At 40.5% G+C, this 21,309-nt stretch overlaps 2 protein-coding genes across 12 annotated transcripts in view; one reads left to right on the top strand and one right to left on the bottom strand.

The window, feature by feature from the left end:
• The window catches only part of LOC129397991 (protein eyes shut homolog), a 565,331-nt gene that overhangs the window by 522,657 nt on the left and 21,365 nt on the right, over positions 1-21,309 (top strand). For 3 of the 11 annotated variants that reach the window (XM_063605351.1, XM_063605353.1, XM_063605352.1), the window contains exon 13: positions 409-2,643. The exons of 7 other annotated variants lie outside the window; for them this stretch is intronic. In XM_063605351.1, coding sequence (XP_063461421.1) covers positions 409-526 — 118 coding nt within the window. In that variant the 3' untranslated portion in view covers positions 527-2,643. Of the gene's footprint in view, positions 1-408; positions 2,644-21,309 lie in introns of those variants that run through there. One more of the 11 variants, XM_063605350.1, reaches the window with a different exon arrangement.
• On the bottom strand, positions 8,936-21,021 carry LOC129397995 (zinc finger CCCH domain-containing protein 11C-like). Its single transcript, XM_063605342.1, has 2 exons — positions 16,000-21,021; positions 8,936-15,632 (listed from the first exon to the last, which is right to left on the bottom strand). Exon 2 carries the CDS (start codon positions 15,107-15,109, stop codon positions 12,878-12,880), a length of 2,232 nt encoding a protein of 743 aa, XP_063461412.1. The 5' UTR covers positions 15,110-15,632; positions 16,000-21,021; the 3' UTR covers positions 8,936-12,877.

The following is a 21,309-nucleotide window of genomic DNA, read 5'->3' as shown; positions in this document are numbered from 1 at the left end:
TTTCTGGAGAAATATAAATGACTAAAAATTGACTCCAGATAATAAACTGAGCAAATTAGTAATCAGTGAATAGATTTAAGTAGAAAATCAAACACCTATTACAGATTTTTTCCATTATCTCTCCACAAAGATCTAGGTTTAGCTGCTCCAACCAATGAGTTCTTCCAACAATTGAGGTAAAATAAATACTTTGACATTTAAAAAAAGACAAAATCAGCCTTAAAATGATAAATTGATAGCATATCCTAATTGCTAAGCCTTACAAACATAAAGAGAAATCATAGTTATAAATATAGATACAATATTTATTCTATAAAATTTTCAAATTGAAATCCACACAGAATATAGTCTTTTCAACAAATGATGCTGGGTCAATTCAAGACACATGCACATGTATGTTTATTGCAGCACTGTTCACAATAGCAAAGACTTGGAACCAACCCAAGTGCCCATCGGTGATAGACTGGATAAAGAAAATGTGGCACATATGCAACTTGGAATACTATGCAGCCACAACGAAGGATGAGTTCGTGTCCTTTGCAGGGACGTGGATGAAGCTGGAAACCATCATTCTTAGCAGACTAATACAGGAACGGAAAACCAAACACTGCACGTTCTCACTCATAAGTGGGAGTTGAACAATGAGAACACATGACACAGGGAGGGGAACATCACACACTGGGGCCTGCCAGGGGGAGAGGGGCTAGGGGAGGGATAGCATCAGGAGAAATACCTAATGTGGATGATGGGTTGATGGGTGCAGCAAACCACCGTGGCACTTGTATACCTATGTAACAAACCTGTATGTTCTACACATACATCCCAGAACTTAAAGTATAAAAATAATTTTTTTAAAAAGTTGACGATTTAAAAAAGAAACGACCCTTACCACCCACCACACATGAAAATCCATTCTGGGTGATTGTAGATGTAACTGTGAAAAGTGTGAAAGAGAAAATAATAAAGCAATTAGAAGATAATCTAAGACTATAACGCAGATAATACCTTCAAGACTTTAGGACAGGTAAGGATTTGATAAATTGGGACCAAAAATGACTGTTCATAAGAAAAGATGGATACATTGGATGTTAAAATTAAAAACTTCTTTTCAACACAAACACCATTTAGAGACTACAAAAACAAGTCACAGAGTGAGGAAAGATATTTGCCACACACATAACTAACAAAAGACTTGCATCCAGATAAATAATTTTTAAACTTTTACAAATTAACTATAACTAGATAAATAATGCAATAGAGAAAAGAAGGAAATACTTGAGTGGACACTTCAGGAAAAGGATATCTGCATATTTTCAATCTTATTTGTAGTCAGAGAAATGCAAATTAAAACCTCAATGAGATACTACTACTATTTACCAAGGAGAATAACTAAAATAAAGAAGAGAGATAATCCTAACTGCTGACATGGATATGTAGCAATAGGATGTCTCTTATATTGCTGGTGGGAGTTAAATTGGGACAATGATTTAGGAAAACTGCTTACATTATCTACTAAAGTTGAACATGTACATACCTATGACACAGATATTGCACTCCAAAGTGTATATTCAACAGAAAGGGGATCATGGTAACCAAAAATATTTCCAAGAATGCCCAGAGCAACATGATTTATAAAAATGAAAAGCTAGAAACAATATATTGTGATAAATTCATAAAGTGGAATACTATGAAGCAGTAATACTGAATGAACCACAGTTATTATATTCAATAATATAGATGAATTTCACAAACATAATATGGAGCAAAAGAAGCCAGATGCAAGATTTATACAGATGATTTCATTTATAGAAAGTTGGAAAAGAGACACAACTGAACTCCAGTGTTAGAATGAGCGTAACAGTTACATTGGGGAGGAAGAAGGGAGTAGTGATGGGGAGGAGACATCAGAAGACTTCTGGATACTGGAAATATTATTTTTTAACTTGAGTAGTTTTACAGCAATGTTCATCCAAGGACAATTCATTGAGTGGTATGCATTTATGTATAGTAGAGTATTCTCTATGTATCTTAATGTTCAATAAACATTAAGATACAAAAGCTCAAACTTTCACCCTATCATGGTATTTGAGAGAAAAAGACAAATAAAATTAGAATGTCTATGAATTAGAAAATTCTGAATAGAAGTAGTAAAACAGTCTATTACACTGGACCTCAGATTTGACATGCAGTAAACTACTCAGCAGACAACTGGTGATTTTCAGTTAAGTATGAGGCACAGGTATTAATGTATCCCTACGGCTACAAAAGTCAGAGATGATTATGTGTGCTCTGTGAGATTCCATTCATTTGAACGGGTATTCAGTGGGTGGTCTCAGCAAATTCCATAACTATCAAGCATTGGAATGAGAAGTGTTTTGGTGATATGATTTACTTTGAGTTATCAATCAATTTAATCAAATTAGTCAAAGTTATTTTGACCAGGCTTTGGAGAAATGTAAACAGTGACCCTTCTGTATGGGATTGTTAGTTGATACAGGACTGAAGTTTTACCCTGATAAACAGACCTTCAGAAACTTATTCCATGAACAAAAATCTATGTGAGTGAGCACAGTTCCTGAAAATGTTCCCATCATCATCATTGGCTATGTCCCATCCTTGGGTACTGAATAAATGATGTTCTTGGAGTTCAGTAGATACAAGATTTCTGAAGAGCTAGCTGCAACTCTCTTAATGGTGTAACTCAAGGATATTAGGTTTTAGCTGGAAAACACACACACACACACACACACACACACACACACACACACATACCATAAGGGGAAGTCCAAAGAAGAGAAAGAGGGTTGAGTGCTTTTGAACCTTTAAGGATTGATGAAGACACATTAAGCAAATGTTTAAGACTTTCTTATCCTGTTTTATGCATTCAATGGATATATGTTGAGTGCCCTCCATTTCTTGTGACAGGCACTATTCTGAGTGCTAGGAATGATAGAGCAGGAACGAAAACAGATAAAAACCCGATTTCATGGAGCTTATATTTAATTGGAAGAGACAGAATAAAAAACTTTTAAAAACCTCTCTTAGAAGTAATGAATGCTATGGAGAAAAATCAAAACAAGGATTAACAATTGTGGAGGGGGGGTTTTGATTTTAAATGGGGTGATCATTGAGAAGGTAACATTTGAGAAAGTACTTGAAGGAGGTAAGGAAGCATGTAAGCATGTATACACACACACGCACATACACACACACACACAGATAGACACACCTGAAGGAAGAGCAACCCAGGCAGATGGAACAGCCAATGGAAAGGCACTAAGTGGGGAAATGTTTGGCTTCTGTGAAAAACAGCAAGGTCAGCAAGGCTGGAGGGGAGTGGGTGGTGGATAAAATTTGAGAAGACAAGGACAATAGTCATTGCAGAGGGTCTGATCAGATACCACCTTGCAGGCCATTATAGGACTTGGGCTTTTATTCCTATTAATGTGGGAAGCTCTTGGAGGCTTTTGAGCAGAGGATAACTAACATGCTCTGACTTATGTATTGAAAAGACTGCTTTGACTGCTACATTGAGTACAGACTAAAGCTGGCTGAAAACAGAAGCAGGGAGACCAGTTAGGAGGCAATTACAAGGCCACGTAGGAGATGAGGTGGCCTGGGCCAGGTGTTTGCTGTGAAGATACTGAGAAGGGATCAGATTCTGGATATACTCTGAAGGTAGAGACAAAGGGTATTTAGTAGGTAGACTGTTATTTAGATAGTTTGAACAGCTAACGTGAGAATAACAGAGGAGTCAGAAATGACTCCAAGATTTTTGGCCTGAAACACTGGGAAGATGAAGTTGTCATTTATCGAGATACGGAAAACTGCAGAAAGACCATGTCTGGAGGCAAGATCAGGAGCTCAGCTGTGATCACAGTATGTCTGAGATGCCTAAAGGACACCCAGATAGACAGTTGAATAAGTTTTGAGTCAAGGGAGAATTCGGGGCTGATCCTTTAAGCATGTGTTAATCACGCATGTATGGGGTCACTTCTTTACTCTAAACCCTCCTATAATTTCCCAGATATAAACTAGGGAGCTGTCAACATTTGGATGGTTTTTAGAGCCATGACAAAAGATGGGATTACCAAGTGAATGAAAGTACCCGAAGAAAGACAGAAGAGGTACAAGAATAGGCCCCGGGTGACTCCAACATAATATCTCACCAGCCCTACCTATGGGGAAAAAATATCCCCCAGGGAATAGGCCAGGGCCATCTAGACTTGTAGGGTTCAAGATGCTCTTTAAGAGGTGTGAGGAAAGCTGGAGTTTGCCTTTGTGTCCATGTTGCTGGTGTTCCACGAAACAGTAGGGAATCTCTACTACCTCATCTGGGGGTTGAGGACTGGAGTAAAGCAAAACAAGCAGCTGTTAAATTAGGGGAAGTGACAACGCAGTGATAATCTGAAGATCCCAGGTCTTCAGATGAAAGCTCCCTCCTAAAGAGCCAGAATTTAACTTTGAGATTGGCATATATTCCAACTGGTTACAGGAACATTGAACTAGGTATCTCCCAGTGGAAAGGAAAACAGAAAGACCTGTTTAACGTTGAAGCTCTGCCCCCATGTTCCTGAGAGCATACTGTGATAACTGTGACCATAGAGAAAAGAAAAAGCCAATAGCTGAAATGAATCAGGTTGTTGGGGGCCTAAGATAAGTAAGTGCAACTTGTTTACATGTAAAACATTTGTCTTGTCAATTTGGGCATTTTATCTGGAAATTATCCAAAGCAGCAATTATCTAGAGCTAGCATGCTAGACTGTTTATCCCTAGACATGGGTGGGGGATGAGGGGGTAGAATGCAGGTTTTCATGGCACTTATAGAGTGTGGGAGGTCTCTTTGTTTTGTATTTAAGAAAAAGAATGCAAAATTAGGCACGGGGCCATGGAAGTGACCTATGCGAGTGACGGCCCTAAAGCTATAGTTTTCCTAACTTCACAGAAAATCCACCTCTGACCCTAAACCCAGATGACAGAAACCTTGGGAGCAATAACTGATCACTTAATTTATCATGACCAAGTTTATCTTACAAGTGCCAGGAAGTATTCAGAGTTAGTCAGGCATCATAGGAAAACTCTCCTTTATGTCTATTTCTCACTCAAAGGTATTCAAATAAAAGGAAACATATTAAAGGCACTTAGATAAAGGAAGGCATAGTAAATATTCTTGTTCCATGAAATACCATCTTCTAACCACCTTAACAGATGCAACAGTTGAACAATCTAGCTGTGCTCCGCTGATATTAGAAATACTGTGGTCTGAGCCAAAGGACCAGTGATGGCATCAGGAATTATGTCACTGGCTATATCCTATATATATGTTTACCAGATAAAATACATGATATCCAGCTAAATATAAATTTCAAATATACAATAAATAATTTTTAGCAAAACTGTACCCCTACATACTTATGCATAGGACATACTTATACCAGAAAAGCACTCGTTTTTCTGAAATTCACATTTAACTTGGCATCCCATATTTTTATTCGCTAAGTTTAGTAATGCTACCTACACTGATTTCTGCTTTGGGATACATAATGAGTGATAATTTGGAGAGCCTACTAAACAGAAAATCAAAGGGACAGAGGATAAATATTGTATTAGTAGGTCACATGGTTGCTTCCAACATTGGCCCTGACAGTTATCATTACTCATATAATAATACTCAACTGTCATATCAGAATCTGCAAAAGGGGGCTGAGGGTTGTGCAGAATTCGTGCATATTTAATTGACACAAATTAAATATTAAATATTAATTTAATTAGTAAAAACTATTCACTTTTAACTAATGAAAAGGATGGAAACGCTGCTTTTGTAAATAGGCAGCATTATTGGGAACACAATATTCTACTGCGTTCCCCATCCATAAGTCAAACCATCTGTAAGTCCAGGACTAAGTGTTATCTGTAATTGCTTAAAGTGCAACATTGGTCAAATATGCATAAAGCAGCTAATTGTGAAATATGAGTAATGGGTCTATTTGTTCAATGGGTAAAACTCACTTATCCTCCTTTGACATAGAAAATAGGATTAAATGTAAAACTTATGTCCCAGCTCATAGAGAAACTTACCAGAAACATGTCCAAGTACTTTGTTTACCATCCAACCCTTTTAGTTATATATCTATGAATATTAATATTGTAGTACTTCATACTTTTTAAGTATTTATAGATATACGTATCGCTTCTCGGCCTTTTGGTGAAGATCAAGCGTAGTATTTATAGATATACGTATGTTCTTTTATTCCCTCCTCAAAAAATAATATTTTATTTATCATCCCCATTAAAAATTATGTATTCATTTGACAGATATTTAATGGGTATCGATTATGCGCTTGGAAAACAATAGTGAACACGACAGGAAAAGTTGGTCATTACAGAACTAACCTTCTAGTAAGAAATAAATAATATTTTAAAATAATAACAATAAAATTTCAGTTGGCAATATTGCCATGAAGATATAAAACAGAGCAAGAGAGACAGTGGCTGCTATTTTAGCTAGGATGGTGAAAACCCATTTGAAGTGGTAACACTTGAGTTAGACATGGAGCTTATATGATAATGATAAACCAGCCAGTGGAAATGGGAATCGCTCGAGAAATGGAGCCACTCCTTGGAGAAGAAATGAGCTTAGCAAATGAGCTGCTCATAGAACAGTAAGAACTAGATGACTGTAGCAGAATGAGAAGGGTGTGGAAAGAGCTAAGGTTCAGATGAGGCAGAAGAGGTAGACACGGCAAGGTCACGTGGAGCCTTGAAGGGCATACTGAAGAGTTTGGGTTTTTTTATTTCCTTGTTTTTGTTTTTGACTAACCAGGGTTAGTCAAACAGACTAACCCTGGCATAGTGTGTGAGGGAGGGAACTTCACAAGAGTGTGGGTACTCGGAGGCAGGCAGGATCATTGAGGGTCATCTTGGAAGCTGGTCACCACTAATCCCAGATATATCTATAGATAGATAGATAGATAGATAGATAGATAGATAGATAGATAGATTTACACAGAGTCTCACTCCATCACCCAGGCTGGAGTGCAGTGTCATGATCTCGGCTCACTGCAACCTCTGCCTCCTGGGTTCAAGCAATTCTCCTGCCTCAGCCTCCCGAGTAGCTGGGATTACAGGCACATGCCACCTTGCCTGACTAATTTTTATATTTTTAGTAGAGTTGAGGTTTCACCATGTTGGCCAGCCTGGTCTCAAACTCCTGACCTCAAGTGATCTGTCTACCTTGGCCTCTCAAAGTGCTGGGATCACAGGCATGAGCCACCATGCCCAGCCAAGAGTTTGTATAGTCCAGTGCAATGGGAGGGACCTGAAGGGGTTAGAGCAAGATAGTATTGTGATCCAATGCATCCTGAAAGGATCAATATGGCTATTCAACCAAGAAAAATTGAACAGGGATCAAGGGGAGGAAGACAAAAGTAGAAGTAGACTGGAGGCCAATTGTCTAGGCAATAGATGTTGAGGCCTTGGATGTCACTGTGAAAGGGAGAGAAGTAGTCACGTCTGTTTGAAAGTAGGATCAATTGGACGTGCTGCTAAATTGGCAGTAAGAGGCAAGGGGAAAGATACATAAAGGATAACCATAGAATTTTTACCGGGAAGCTTGGTTGCTATTAACTGAGATGGGAACTGATGTTCATTAAAATTAAAACACATTCCCATAATCACACTTTAAGTACCAGAGCAAAGATTCGAATTCAGTTCTTCCTAATGCTCCAATATTTTGGGGTTGGTGAGCTGATTAATGTCTACTAGTGTGCTTACTTATTTAAAAGTCCCCCTTTTAAGCTATAAGCTCCTCAGTGACAGAGACTTGGTGATATCTGATATCTAGTCGTAGGAACCAGAGGCACATGAATAATGCTTTTTTGAGAACATTTGTAACAAGATATGACAAGTCTACCAGGCCCCATGTTTCCCGTCACCCTTGGCTGATTCACCAATTTTTTTCTTTAAGGCAGCTATAGATGCTTTCTATAGTGTTGGTTTTGAATTCTGCTATGGAAGTACAATGGTCATTTCAGAGGCCTGCAAACTTTCCCCTTCTAAGGAAGTGTATGGGTGCAATTACGAACATATGTTAACGGAAATAAAACACATGCTAATTATTTCCCTACACGCAAAACCGTCTTGATGGAACCATCAACAGCCTTTATTTATTTGAGGAAATCTAGCGAAATAATATCTCATCAGCTATCTCATAACATTCTGTATTTGATTACCAGTTGAAATACTCCAAACTCCACACTAGTTTTTTTCTAATTTTTTTAACCCTATAGGTTTTAATACCATGCAATTCTCAACCTCTGCATGACTTTTTTCTCCTTGTAAACAATTAGGAGCCATCTGGTTCCATGGATTTCCCGATCCTCCTGAGAATTTAAACTTAACACACCAAAAGGTTTGATTCGCCCAAGCACTACTATTACATTATTCAACTGGTTTTCTAGTCTTGGATCTTAAACAATATCTTCCTTAGAAAATCAGAAGAAATTTTCTCTTCATACTTCATATAATCCTCTTGCTCTATGTATAATACTAAGCTTTGAGGACCTCCTCAAAGCTATCTTGAAATGATTTACCAAAATATTTGCCAACTTGCCTCTTTCTATGGCAACATATAACTCAAACTGTATCACTTTGTCAATCCCAGTTTTTCTAAGTACCTGTCAAAAAAATTCAAAGGAGTTGGAGTTAGATAGAAAAGGAAACAGATTCCCCTTGGCACCTGTTTGTGCAATGTTGAGCTATGTCTGGGTACCCACTTCAATCTGAAACATTTGCATTCCTGATAAATAGGGGGAATTTTTTCTGAGAAGGCTAATGAAAACAGAGATCTTTCTCACTCAAGATACTAATCAACTTAAAACACCCTGGCTCAAATCCCTTTCTGATAAACACCAAGATCTTATTATGTAATAAAGTTTATTGATATAGTAGTAAATGGCCCATTGAGATGTAGCCTAAGGAAAATTTCTTGGAGATTTTTATTATGGCATATCTGGTAAGAAAGTTGTTTTAAACTTGTCAGGCAAGACATTATCTAAAAGGCTCTTTATTCAGCCTGAGGCAGTGGCTCACGCCTGTAATTCTAGCACTTTGGGAGGCCAAGGCAGGTGGATCACCTGAGGTCAGGAGTTCAAGACCAGCCTGGCCAACAAGTGAAACCCTGTCTCTAATAAAAACACAAAAAATTAGCTGGGCGTGGTGGGATGTGCCTGTAGTCTGTCCCAACTGCTAGGGAGGCTGAGGCAGAAGAATCGCTTGAACCCGGGAGGTGGAGGCTGCAGTGAGCTGAGATCACACCACTGCACTCCAGCCTGGATGACAGTGAGACATCATCTCAAATAAATAAATAAATAAAAATAAAAGGCTCTTTATTCAATAAACACACTTATACACACATAGAAGTGGGAGAGTGGGGGAGAGAGAAGAAAACTTCCAAAGTTACCTAGGTTTTTGTTGGACAAGATGAGATACTATAATGCTCCTCGTTCTTATGATTTTTACTCCCCAAAATGAGGGGATAACAACTGAATTGTTCTCGTACACGCTAAAGCCACAGTCTCAGAAAAACATATCCCACAATTTAAAGGAAGAGTGCTGCTGATGGGTACAGAGGAGGAATTATCTTTCATACAATGCATTAAGATATTCCAAGTGATTTATGGATGTATTTGAGAATTAACGGATTGAAGCTCGTGAAAACTGCTAAGAGAAACTGAAAATGGAAACATTAGTTGTTCACATTAAATCTAAACATGTTTAGAGCAAGTTTAGGGACTGTCACTTCTCAATGTGATAGAATAACTGGTACCAAATCTGTCTCTCTGCCGTAAACGGCTAGGAAATTGGACAAAATACATGAGACAGCTGTTTTCAGACGTTAGAAAACAGACACAGCACAGAAGTGTGAGTCTTCAGAACAGGAAAAGAAATGAGGTAAGCCCTATAACCAACATGGCTTTCTGGATGTAGGCACTTCCAAGACTGCAGTAAGAGAGGAGGAACCATGACAAGGCAGATCCAACTTACTGAATTTAATAGACAGAGATCAGAGTTAAAGGAGCTAAAAGAGCTGAAATGTGAGGCACAGAGAGAAAGAACTCCAGAAATCTATACAGGCAGCTATCCTGAGTCCTTCATTGAATATTAGGCTACATATGCATGAAATGAAACTCTATGAGGCCAGGCAAAAACAGCTACTGGGATTTGTGAGCTGGGGGTTGAGTTGCAGCCAGCCAGAATGGAGGCATTGCTGACCACCCTGAATATTTCCTCGAGCCTCCTGAAGAGGCGTGCTTCAAAAGGATAATTAAATTAGCCCTAAAGAAAAACTTACTCTAGACGTATACTCCCAAACTTAAAAATACGCTTAAAAAGGATCAGGTTGAATGGTAAGTAACTGAACTCCCCGGCAAAACAAAATTCGGCTTTCCAGAGGAAGACTACAAAATCTAGACTTTCTTTTTTTTTTTTTTTTTTTTTTTTGAGACGGACTCTTGCTCTGCTGCCCAGGCTGGAGTGCAGTGGCACGATCTCAGCTCACTGCAACCTCCGCCTCCCAGGTTCACGCCATTCTCCTGCCTCAGCCTCCCAAGTAGCTGGGACTACAGGCACCCACCACCACGCCTGGCTAATTTCTTTCTTTCTTTTTTTTTTTTTTTTTTTCCTACATCGGTTGTATTTAAAACACAAACAAGTATTTCTCTTTCTGTAAGGGCAAATGGTTCAAATAATGCGGAACACGAAACATTGACTAATACAAGTTTATTTTTTAAAAAAGCAAAAGAATAAAGAATATATACAAAAGGGACCTGGAATCTGTAAGCTGATTCCAAAAGCGAAATAAGTAGAAAATCCGTGGTGAAACCTGAACATTCTACCCCTGCTTTGGAGAAGGGCTATCATACAACATTCAGTCAGCTGAAGATGGATTGCTAGAGGTGTGTCGATACATAAATTTCAAGTCATTTTTGCTTGTGCAGAATCATCCCAATCTTAACAAGACTGAATGGGCAGTCCTGTGGCTTTCTTCCTTTTCCATATTCCCAACAAGGCTACGTGAAGTTCAACTCTTGATGAGCCGCTTACAACAGCAGTTCCTTAGGAGCCAACATGACAGGTGGGTCAGATTTCCCTATGAGAAACAAAACTGGCCACCTACAGCAAAATATCAAAATGGGTAAATCCTTCCTTCCTCTTCCTTCTGATTATATACAACATATCTCCTTTCAAGACTATTATTTCCGTCATGCTTATTCCTTCACAAATCTAAACCTTGAGGTGATATGAAGGAAACCAACATCAAGAAAAGAAAACTCAATTCAGAAATGAAGAAAACTGGCAGGTATACAATACACCCCCAGAGCATCTCAATATCCCTGGCACAGTACAATTCGGTGTACTGCTACAGCCCATAGATAAATATTGGCAGCTTGAATAAGCTCATTTTTTCCCTCAGGTGGTTAAAGGCCACCACATAAATACTGGGCAACAGGGGTTTGTTGGGAGAATTAGAAATAAAAAATTAACCAAATTTTGTCCCTGTGTTAATTCAATGCCAGCAAGGAGGCAAGTACTGAAGAAGAAAAGGGACAATTTTCATACGAAAAAAGAATTCCTCTAATCATGTCACCATCTCATATAATGAATCCAGGGAATCCCAGAAATAGAAAATTAGTTTCAGGGGACCCCTGAGGCACTTTAAAGCCTTTTAAAAAATTACAGTAATAATAAATTAGATATTGCTCTTCAGAGGCCAACAGAGCAGCAGAAGCATCAAGATCAGGTCCAAAGAGTTATGCCCACATTACAGGCTTCCTGAGCTGCTCAGCCCTCTTTAAAGCTTAGTTGAATCTCTAAATACCTTTACAAAGACATACAATTTAACGCAGACTGAGTGGGTATTTTTGTTTAGTGGTAGCATAAAATTTGGTCCTTAATGGTAGCAGCTGTCTTCATCCATTTCAAACTCAGGTAATATTAAGTACATCAAGACAATACATAAAGAATACAACAAAGGAGAAAAAAGCCAAAACTGACAAACACCTCAAGGAGTCATTAAGTTTGCTTACACCCTTTCACTTGATCTCCCTCTCAGTCTCTTTTTTGTGGAGAGAAGGGTATGACAGAACTTTTTTCTCAAAAGATGATAAACAATGGCATCAAATGGACAAAATGGTTATAAAGTAACTATAAAAATCTGACCCCAAGGAATCCAGGACACATACAGATAATTCAGAGGTATACTTCTGATTTGGGGCAAATTCTAGACTAAAGAAATGATCGTCTCAGGTAAATGTTACAATAGATGAAACTAAGTCCAGTTTTTTGGCGGTTTTTTTTTTTTTTAAAGTGTCCTCACTACCACCTTCAGCTATCAATCATTTCTCATAGCTCAAGCGGAAGGTCATCTTCATCTTTCCCAGGATCCAGGTCAACCTCAGCTTCCCATTTGCCTCCTGAAATCTCCCACGTTAGTTTCTCAAAATCATCCTCCACAGAGAGTGGGGGCTTTCCTGTTGAGGCAGAGCTGAGTCGGCGAGTTTTCATGCTCATTTGGGGTGAGGAAGGGCCAGACGCCTCCGGGGGTGAGGAATCTGAAGAGGACTGGGTTGGAGGCAGCACAAGACTGTCTCTAACCAAACACCGCATATTCTCACTCATAGGTGGGAATTGAGCAATGAGATCACATGGACACAGGAAGGGGAATATCACACTCTGGGGACTGTGGTGGGGTGGGGGGAGGGGGGAGGGATAGCACTGGGAGATATACCTACTGCTAGATGACGAGTTAGTGGGTGCAGCGCACCAGCATGGCACATGTATACAGATGTAACTAACCTGCACAATGTGCACGTGTACCCTAAAACTTACAGTATATTAAAAAAAAAAGAAAGAAAGAAAAAAAAAAGAAAAAGAAAAAGAAAAAGAAAAAAAGACTGTCTCTAGGATTTTCTGCTTCAGGCACAGTGACTGATTTGTCCTCAGAGACAAGCAGGACAACAGCATCCACAGCTGCCTTTTTGGCTGGGGGTTCCTGTAGGACGCTGCTGGAGCTGAGTGGCTTCACAGCGGCAGTGACAGCAAGGTGCATCTCCACTGCCTTACGTTTTGGGGCCAATTTGGGGGATGACACAACTTTAACCACAGATTGCTTCACGTTCACTTTGGGTTTAGCTTCACCCCTTTTTTCCAAGGTCTGTGCTGCCCATTTCACATTCAAGAATGAGTCTGCAATCCCTGAGGTTTCTACCTCCACCTTCTGGGATGACTTTGTGGGAAGCTGCTTGGTCAGGTGCCATGTGATTCCTGGCACAGCAGTGAGCACTGGTTTCTCTGCCACTCGGGTATTGCAAGAGGCTACATCTCCCTGAAGAGGTGTCGAGACTGATTTTTCCCTCTCCTGCTGTTTCCGCATGCGCATCTCTCTCATGGTCGCACATCTCTTGACTTGAATTTTACTGATGTCAACTCCTGTGGTCTCAACTGAAGCCTCTGTAGCTTCCATTCTAATACGGCTCTGAAAATCAACTTCATTTCCTTCCTGAAGTATCTTCTCTTCTTTCCTCCATGTTCTTTGGGTGACTCGCAGCAGCAACCTTGCCCCCGGAGTGGCCTCATGTTGAGACGGGGAGCTGGTGCTGCTCTCAGAGCTCTGCTGCACCCTCAGTGCCTTCTCCAGTTTAATTTCTTCCAGCGTCTTCATGTGCACCTCCTGCATGGACTTTGTTTTACCTGCAGGCTCCTCTGATTGTCCTTTGCTGGCAACAATGGGTGGCAAAACTACTGTTTTTTTAATTTCACTATCAGTCTTTAGCTTCATGCAAGTTGTATCCTTTTTGCTTTTTTGTCTCTCTGCTTCCTGCTGCCTATGTTCTTCTTCAGCCAGGACCTCAGAGAAGGTTTTGATACGGAGAGTGGAGGAGCTTCTTGCTCCTGAAGTAGAATCATCAGTTTTTGAAGGTCCTTCTGTCTTGAGTTTAGTTTGCGATTCCCCATGTTTCTGACTGGCTCTTTCAAGAAGCATTTCTTCTAATGTCTTCACATGGATCTCACCAACTTTATTAACTTTATCTGTTGCGTCCTCATTATTTGGATCAGCTGACATGCCTAATCGCTCCTTAAGAGACTTGGAAACTTGAGCTGTCTTTGGTGTTTCGTCAGTGTTAGTTTCCGGAGCTTCAACTTTCTTCCCTAGCCTCTGTGCCAGGCTACGCTTTAATGGAGGATCACTGTCAGCGCCTGCCGAAAATTTTCGTTTCCCCAGTCTCTCAGTAAGACCCAATCTAACCAAGGGTTCTTCTCCTTGTTTGGTGGAGAGAGTTACTGTCTTCACCACAGTCCTGACATTTTCTTTTTCAGGACCTGGAACAGGCTCAGGGTGGAGCAAAAGACTGGAAACTCCTGAAGAACCCTCACCTTGCTTCTTAGATTTTTCCTTCATTTTCTCTGACTTAATTTCCTCAAGAGTTTTTATTCCAAAATGCAAACATTCACCTTGCTTTATATTGACTGCAGGTCTCCGGACAGAAGTCACTCGTAATCCATTGTGAACTTCAGGAGTTGGTTGCAGGGTAGGTGTTTTGGTTTCATCAGGAAACTGATCATCATCATCTTCATCATCATCTGCAGCATTAATTACAACTGGTGGATGCTTGGGGCTAGGAACATTTTCGGAACTTTCTACTTTCATAACGCTCCGCAGCTGAGGGGAAGGATTGGACTGGACAGACAATTTGTTCTGCTGAACTGAAAGTTGGCTAGCCTTCACTTCCTCTTCTGGTGACTCAGGCACAGTTGTGCTCGGAGGTAGGAAAAGGCCATCAACATATCGTCCTCTATTGTGATGGAAAGCGCAGTTTAATTTTTGACATCCTGTTGGCTGATTTTCCCAATAACAAGGAACTTCACTGCGTTTTTTATCAATCTCCATGTGCCGAAACCTGCACACCCGTCGAAAACAGCGCCCTTCTCGCCATAATGTGCAAACAGTTTCATTTCCTAGTGCAGCTTCACAGTGACGGAATGGGCAGCTGTCACCTTTGGTACATGTAGAATAGAAAAAAAAATAGCAGTCTTCTCCTTGATTAGGCATGCTGGGTAGATTCTTAGATCAGAAGTGGCTTCTTGAAACAAGCCACTGCTTCCTCAAAGCAAGGACAAGGCTCCAAGTCCTCGTGAAATGGGTTTAATCTTCCAAATGACAACTTGATCACAGAAATTGTCTTTAAACTGTAATCATTAGCTGGTTGCTCTCAACAGGAACGTCTGTGTCTTCACTGAGTTCCAATCTATTACGCCTGTAGGTCGAACCAACACTCAATCCATGAATTAATAATAATGAGGCAGAAAAAATTTTCCTCCTCACATTGCCAAGAAAACCTCTCAGCCACAATTCAAACACAGCATGTGTTTTTAAAACATCTCCCAACTACTGGGAGATTAAGTCCATTCAAATAACCTTTGTCAGACTGGAGACAGCTAGGGTTAGTTATCTCCTCAAAAACAAAACAAAACAAACAAAGAAAAAAAACAAAAAAAAGAGTTCATTTAAAGATGAACTTGAGAGTCAAAGGATCATGAAAAAAAATCCATCTTCCATAGCTGAACAATATAATCTGAAAAACAAAAAAAACATCAGTTTTTCAGTAAGATCCAATTTCTGGTCTTCAAGATTTCTTCACACTTAATACTAGTCAATTTTCCAGGAATTTTTTGGGCAGGGAATATCCCCAAATCCTAAAAAGCATCGCTATCTCTAGTTCCACAGCCTCCTTCTCAAGGTCCAGAATCAAGGCCTGGAAGATGTCAACACTATAGGCCTTCCCCACAGGAATCCGCACCGATTATGGGAGTTCAGGGGTGTTCTTCATTACGGTTTCACCAATCCTACAAGGAGTACGGAAGTGTCCCTGTTGCTCTTGACTCCCACGCTGAGGGCCAGGGGTGGGAGTGTAATGAGGGTGGGGAATGGGTGTAGGATACCGGAATAAGGTCGGTGGCTTTCTGTATGTGGAGTTTGAGACAAGCTCCAAAGTCGTGGGACCCGAACCGATGACACTATCCCCGACTCCCGCTTGCTGCTACGTCTTTCTTCTTGCTTGGCCGCTGCCGTCCGTCGTCCTCCGAGCAGCAGCAGCACTAGCAGAAAACCAAGACTGCCAGCGTCAAAGATGGCGCCCGGCTACAGGCTCCGCTCTAAGGCCCGGCCGGTAAAAGTGCCAGCACGACGCAGGGCGCGAGGGTTCTGGAAGACGTAGTTCCTCTATGACGCGATGCCTAAGATCTAATTTCATATATCTTTGGTAGAGACGGGGTTTCACCGTGTTAGCCAGGATGGTCTCGATCTCCTGACCTCGTGATCTGCCCGCCTCCGCCTCCCAAAGTGCTGGGATTACAGGCATGAGTTACCACACCCAGCCCCAAATCTAGACTTTCAATAAAATATTTACAATGTCTAACATCCTAACAAAAATTATTTAAAATGCAAAGGATCAGCAAAGTACAAGCCATAACAGGAGAAAAATAAGTCAATACAAACAGATTTTTATATTTTAGCCTCTTACACTTCCAGGCCTTCCAATGAAATAAGAAGAATCATATTTCTTGGCCACCATTTTAAATCATGTTAATCCATTTCTCAGAATACTGCATCTGCCAAAAAAAAAAAAAAAAAAAAAAAGGCTTTCATACCCTCTACTAGTTTTAATCCCACAAAATCTCCGTAGTCTTACAGAGCACTGCCATGGGTTGAGTTGTCCAACAGCAGACCTGAAACAATGTTTAGCGTTTAGTATATTTCTAGGGTATCCCTTGGGACCAACAGCTGTGAAAAGAAGGGGAAAACAATTGAGCAGAGGGAGAAGTCAGGTTGTGATGCAGACCTGATTGCCTTAGCCAACTCCACAGGAAGCTGTAGGTGCCTGCTGGAGTTGCCTCACTTAGGGTGAACATGGCCCTCCATCAGTCACTGCATGCCAACCTTTGAGGGGATGGGGGTGGTGGCCTTAGCTAAGGCCACCTTTTTCAGGCCACCTGTTTAAGGCCACTTGTTAAGGGCCACCTTAAGGCCACCTGTTTAAGCTGCACCTCTGCAGCTAAAAGAATCCCTGAAGGGGCTGAGCCCTAGAGGCTATCTACTGGCAGAACTATAACTGGCAGAAGGACAACATGTCCTTCTGAGATGCACATCTCTGTTTCTACCACCATCTATCCCATGTGCCACTTGGATCCACTTCAAGGAGCCAAATGTGCCACTTGAATACATTCAAGGAGCAGTTCCTCCACTGTACCAAGAGGCATCTCTTCCCAGTGAAATCTACAATAGGGGAAGTTAATAGGAGGAACTCCACCCCTGCTTCTGCACCAGTCCCAGGGCTGCAACTGATACTCATCATCTCCTTCCTCCATTATCCATCTGGATTCCTCCTATATCAGGCTGCAGCTCTGCTAGTCTTAGTAGCTTACCTGATGGCATGAACTAGACACTCATTTCTGAGGGACCTGAGCTCCTGGTCACCATGCCCTTATCAGGCTACATGTGCTTTTGTCTTCTCAGCACTTTCTATTCCTTTTGGAATCTCTCATTGGCTGACTCGCAGCCCAAATTCTCCCTCTTGACTTGAGTCCCTTCAGCATGTAGTCCCCATCCATTTTTTGTGTGTGTTATTTTTATTTTTATTTTTTTCCCCTGCATTGCATCCTTAGGCAGCTCCATTTACACTCGCTAGTTAATTCCTTTCTTTAGTCTTTCTGTCAGTTCTTCCCCATCTCCTTTTCCGTTCTATTATTAGGCATCACAGAGCTACAAAAGATCACCTGTGAGACCTAGACTCTCTTTAGAGGGTAGGAAAGGCAAAAGAGTAGGGGAGTTGGGGAAATAAGCTGGCAAACAGAAAATTTTTCTTGAAAAATTGGATGGCTGGGGGAGAAGGAAGCAAAATTTCCCAGCAGACCAGGAAGTCAATAGGAAGGCATTCTAGCTCTCTTTCAATGATTATGTCTAGCTCAAAATATGGAGTGAATACTTGTTGAGATAACCAAGCAGCCACTTCCCTGTTTAACAGACTACTTTGAGGGAGGGAGTCCTACACTCACCTCCCCTAGCAAAGCGGCATCATTCCTCTTTCAACCAACCATCCATCTATCTGTATCACTGATTCAACAAATACTTATTGAGTGTCTACAATGTGCCAGTTCAGAGAATGTTCCATGATTATACAGAAGAAATTTTAAACTCCTGTTTGGACATCATCTTAATAAAGACACAAATATAATTCAACAATGTTTTTGAAAATAAGAGGAATAAGAAGTAAGGCCAAGTATCAGGACAGTACATTTAAATGTTTTCGGTTCTTCTATGGAAAACTGAAGACTTTCAGATTCAATGAACAAAACCCATGATTTGCTAAAATAGAGTGGCATTTTAATTTAAAAAAAATATATATATATATATATTTTGAGATGGAGACTCACTCTGTTGCCCAGGCTGGAGTGTGGTGATGTGATCTTGGCTCACCACAACCTCCGCTTCCTGGGTTAAAGAGATTCTCCTGCCTCCGCCTCCCAAGTAGCTGGGATTACAGGCATGTGCCACGATGCCCTAATTGTTTTTTTGTTTTTTTTTTGTTTTTTTTTGTCTTTGTTTTTTTGCATTTTTAGTAGAGACGGGGTTTTGCCATGTTGGCCAGTTTGGTCTCGAACTCCTGACCTCAAGTGATCCACCTGCCTTGGCCTCTCAAAGTGCTGGGATTACAGGCCTGAGACACCACACCCAGCCAAATAGTGACATTTTAAAAGTTTAAAAATATAAAGATAAAAATCATGTAAACATATATATATGTAAATACACAAATCAAAAGTAGAAAATAATATTAATATCAGAAAAAAATAGAATTCACAACAAAACTATTACCAGGCTGGGCGCAGTGGCTCACGACGGTAATCCCAGCAGTTTCGCAGGCCAAGGCGGGTGGATCCCTTGAGCTCAGGAGTTTGAGACCAGCCTGGCCAACATGGTGAAACCCCATCTCTACTAAAGATTCAAAAAATAGCCAGGCATGGTGGCACATGCCTGTTGTCCCAGCTACTTCAGTGGCTAAGGAAGGAGAATCGCTTGAACCCAGGAGGCGGAGGCTGCAATGAGCCGAGATCGTGCCCCTGCACTCCAGCCTGGGTGATGGAATGAGACTCTGTCTTAAAAAATACATATATATTATATGTATAAATTATATATCTTTTATATATATTATATTACATATAAATTATATATACAAAATATATGTAATACATATAATATATAAAAAATATATAATATATATATAAAATATGTATATAACCAGGATCAGTGGTGACCAGCCTCCAAGATGACCCTCAATGACCCTGCCTGCCTCCGAGTACCCACACTCTTGTGAAGTCTCCTCCCACACGCACTATACCAGGGTTAGTCTGTTTGAACAATAGCAGATGTGGAAGTGATGGTAAGTCATTTCTGAGATTAGACTTTGAAAGAGTATAATTTCCACGTTGAGCTCTCTTGTTCTCTCTGTCTCTTTGTGTCTTTGTCTCTCTCTCTCTCTCTGATCTATTGCTGGAAAAGAGGAGTGAGAAGGGGAAAGGAGTGAAAAGCAAGTTGCCATATTGTGAACAGTTCTATGGAGAGGACTGCACGGTAAAAAAAAAAAATGGAGCCTCCAGCCGGGCGCGGTGGCTCACGCATGTAATCCCAGCACTTTGGGAGGCCGAGGTGGGCGGATCATGAGGTCAGGAAATCAAGACCATCCTGGCTAACATGGTGAAATCCCGTCTCTACTGAAAATACAAACAATTAGCTGGGCGTGGTGGCGGGCGCCTGTCATCCCAGCTACTCTGGAGGCTGAGGCAGGAGAATTGCTTGAACCCCGGAGGAGGAGGTTGCGGTGAGCCGAGATCGCACCACTGCCCTCCAGCCTGGGCAACAGAGGGAGACTCTGTCTCAAAGAAAGAAAGAAAGGAAATGTAGCCTCCAGCCAAGAGCTAGCAAGGAATCGAGCTCTGTCGGTATCCAAGTGAGTGAGCTTAGCAGTGCATTCTCCAGCCCCAGCCAAGCCTTGAGACAATGGCAGCCCAGGAAGAAAAGCTTGACTGTGACTTTGTGAGAGATGTTGAACCAGCCAAGCTGCCCCTAGATTTCCTTGCCTCAGAAATTGCATGAGATACTAAATGTTTGTTGTTTTAAGCCACTAAGTGTTGGAGTAATTTGTTTCACAGCAATAGATAACAGAATCAAAGACATTCATTTTATAAAATATACAGACCGTAACAATAGGAAAACAAAAATCATACCAAAACTACAAATGAAAAACAGTATTTACAAGAATTGTTCACACATTTAACAGAATATTAAATGTAGCTTTATATTAGTAAAAATAAAACATGCCTTTAAATGTATAATTTTCTGGAGAAATATAAATGACTAAAAATTGACTCCAGATAATAAACTGAGCAAATTAGTAATCAGTGAATAGATTTAAGTAGAAAATCAAACACCTATTACAGATTTTTTCCATTATCTCTCCACAAAGATCTAGGTTTAGCTGCTCCAACCAATGAGTTCTTCCAACAATTGAGGTAAAATAAATACTTTGACATTTAAAAAAAGACAAAATCAGCCTTAAAATGATAAATTGATAGCATATCCTAATTGCTAAGCCTTACAAACATAAAGAGAAATCATAGTTATAAATATAGATACAATATTTATTCTATAAAATTTTCAAATTGAAATCCACACAGAATATAGTCTTTTCAACAAATGATGCTGGGTCAATTCAAGACACATGCACATGTATGTTTATTGCAGCACTGTTCACAATAGCAAAGACTTGGAACCAACCCAAGTGCCCATCGGTGATAGACTGGATAAAGAAAATGTGGCACATATGCAACTTGGAATACTATGCAGCCACAACGAAGGATGAGTTCGTGTCCTTTGCAGGGACGTGGATGAAGCTGGAAACCATCATTCTTAGCAGACTAATACAGGAACGGAAAACCAAACACTGCACGTTCTCACTCATAAGTGGGAGTTGAACAATGAGAACACATGACACAGGGAGGGGAACATCACACACTGGGGCCTGCCAGGGGGAGAGGGGCTAGGGGAGGGATAGCATCAGGAGAAATACCTAATGTGGATGATGGGTTGATGGGTGCAGCAAACCACCGTGGCACTTGTATACCTATGTAACAAACCTGTATGTTCTACACATACATCCCAGAACTTAAAGTATAAAAATAATTTTTTTAAAAAGCTGA

Source organism: Pan paniscus, chromosome 5 (genome assembly GCF_029289425.2).
Source record: "Pan paniscus chromosome 5, NHGRI_mPanPan1-v2.0_pri, whole genome shotgun sequence".
Classification (NCBI taxonomy): Eukaryota; Metazoa; Chordata; class Mammalia; order Primates; family Hominidae; genus Pan; species Pan paniscus.
Note: the sequence above shows the minus strand (reverse complement) of the source record. Positions and strands in the feature narration are given on the sequence as shown.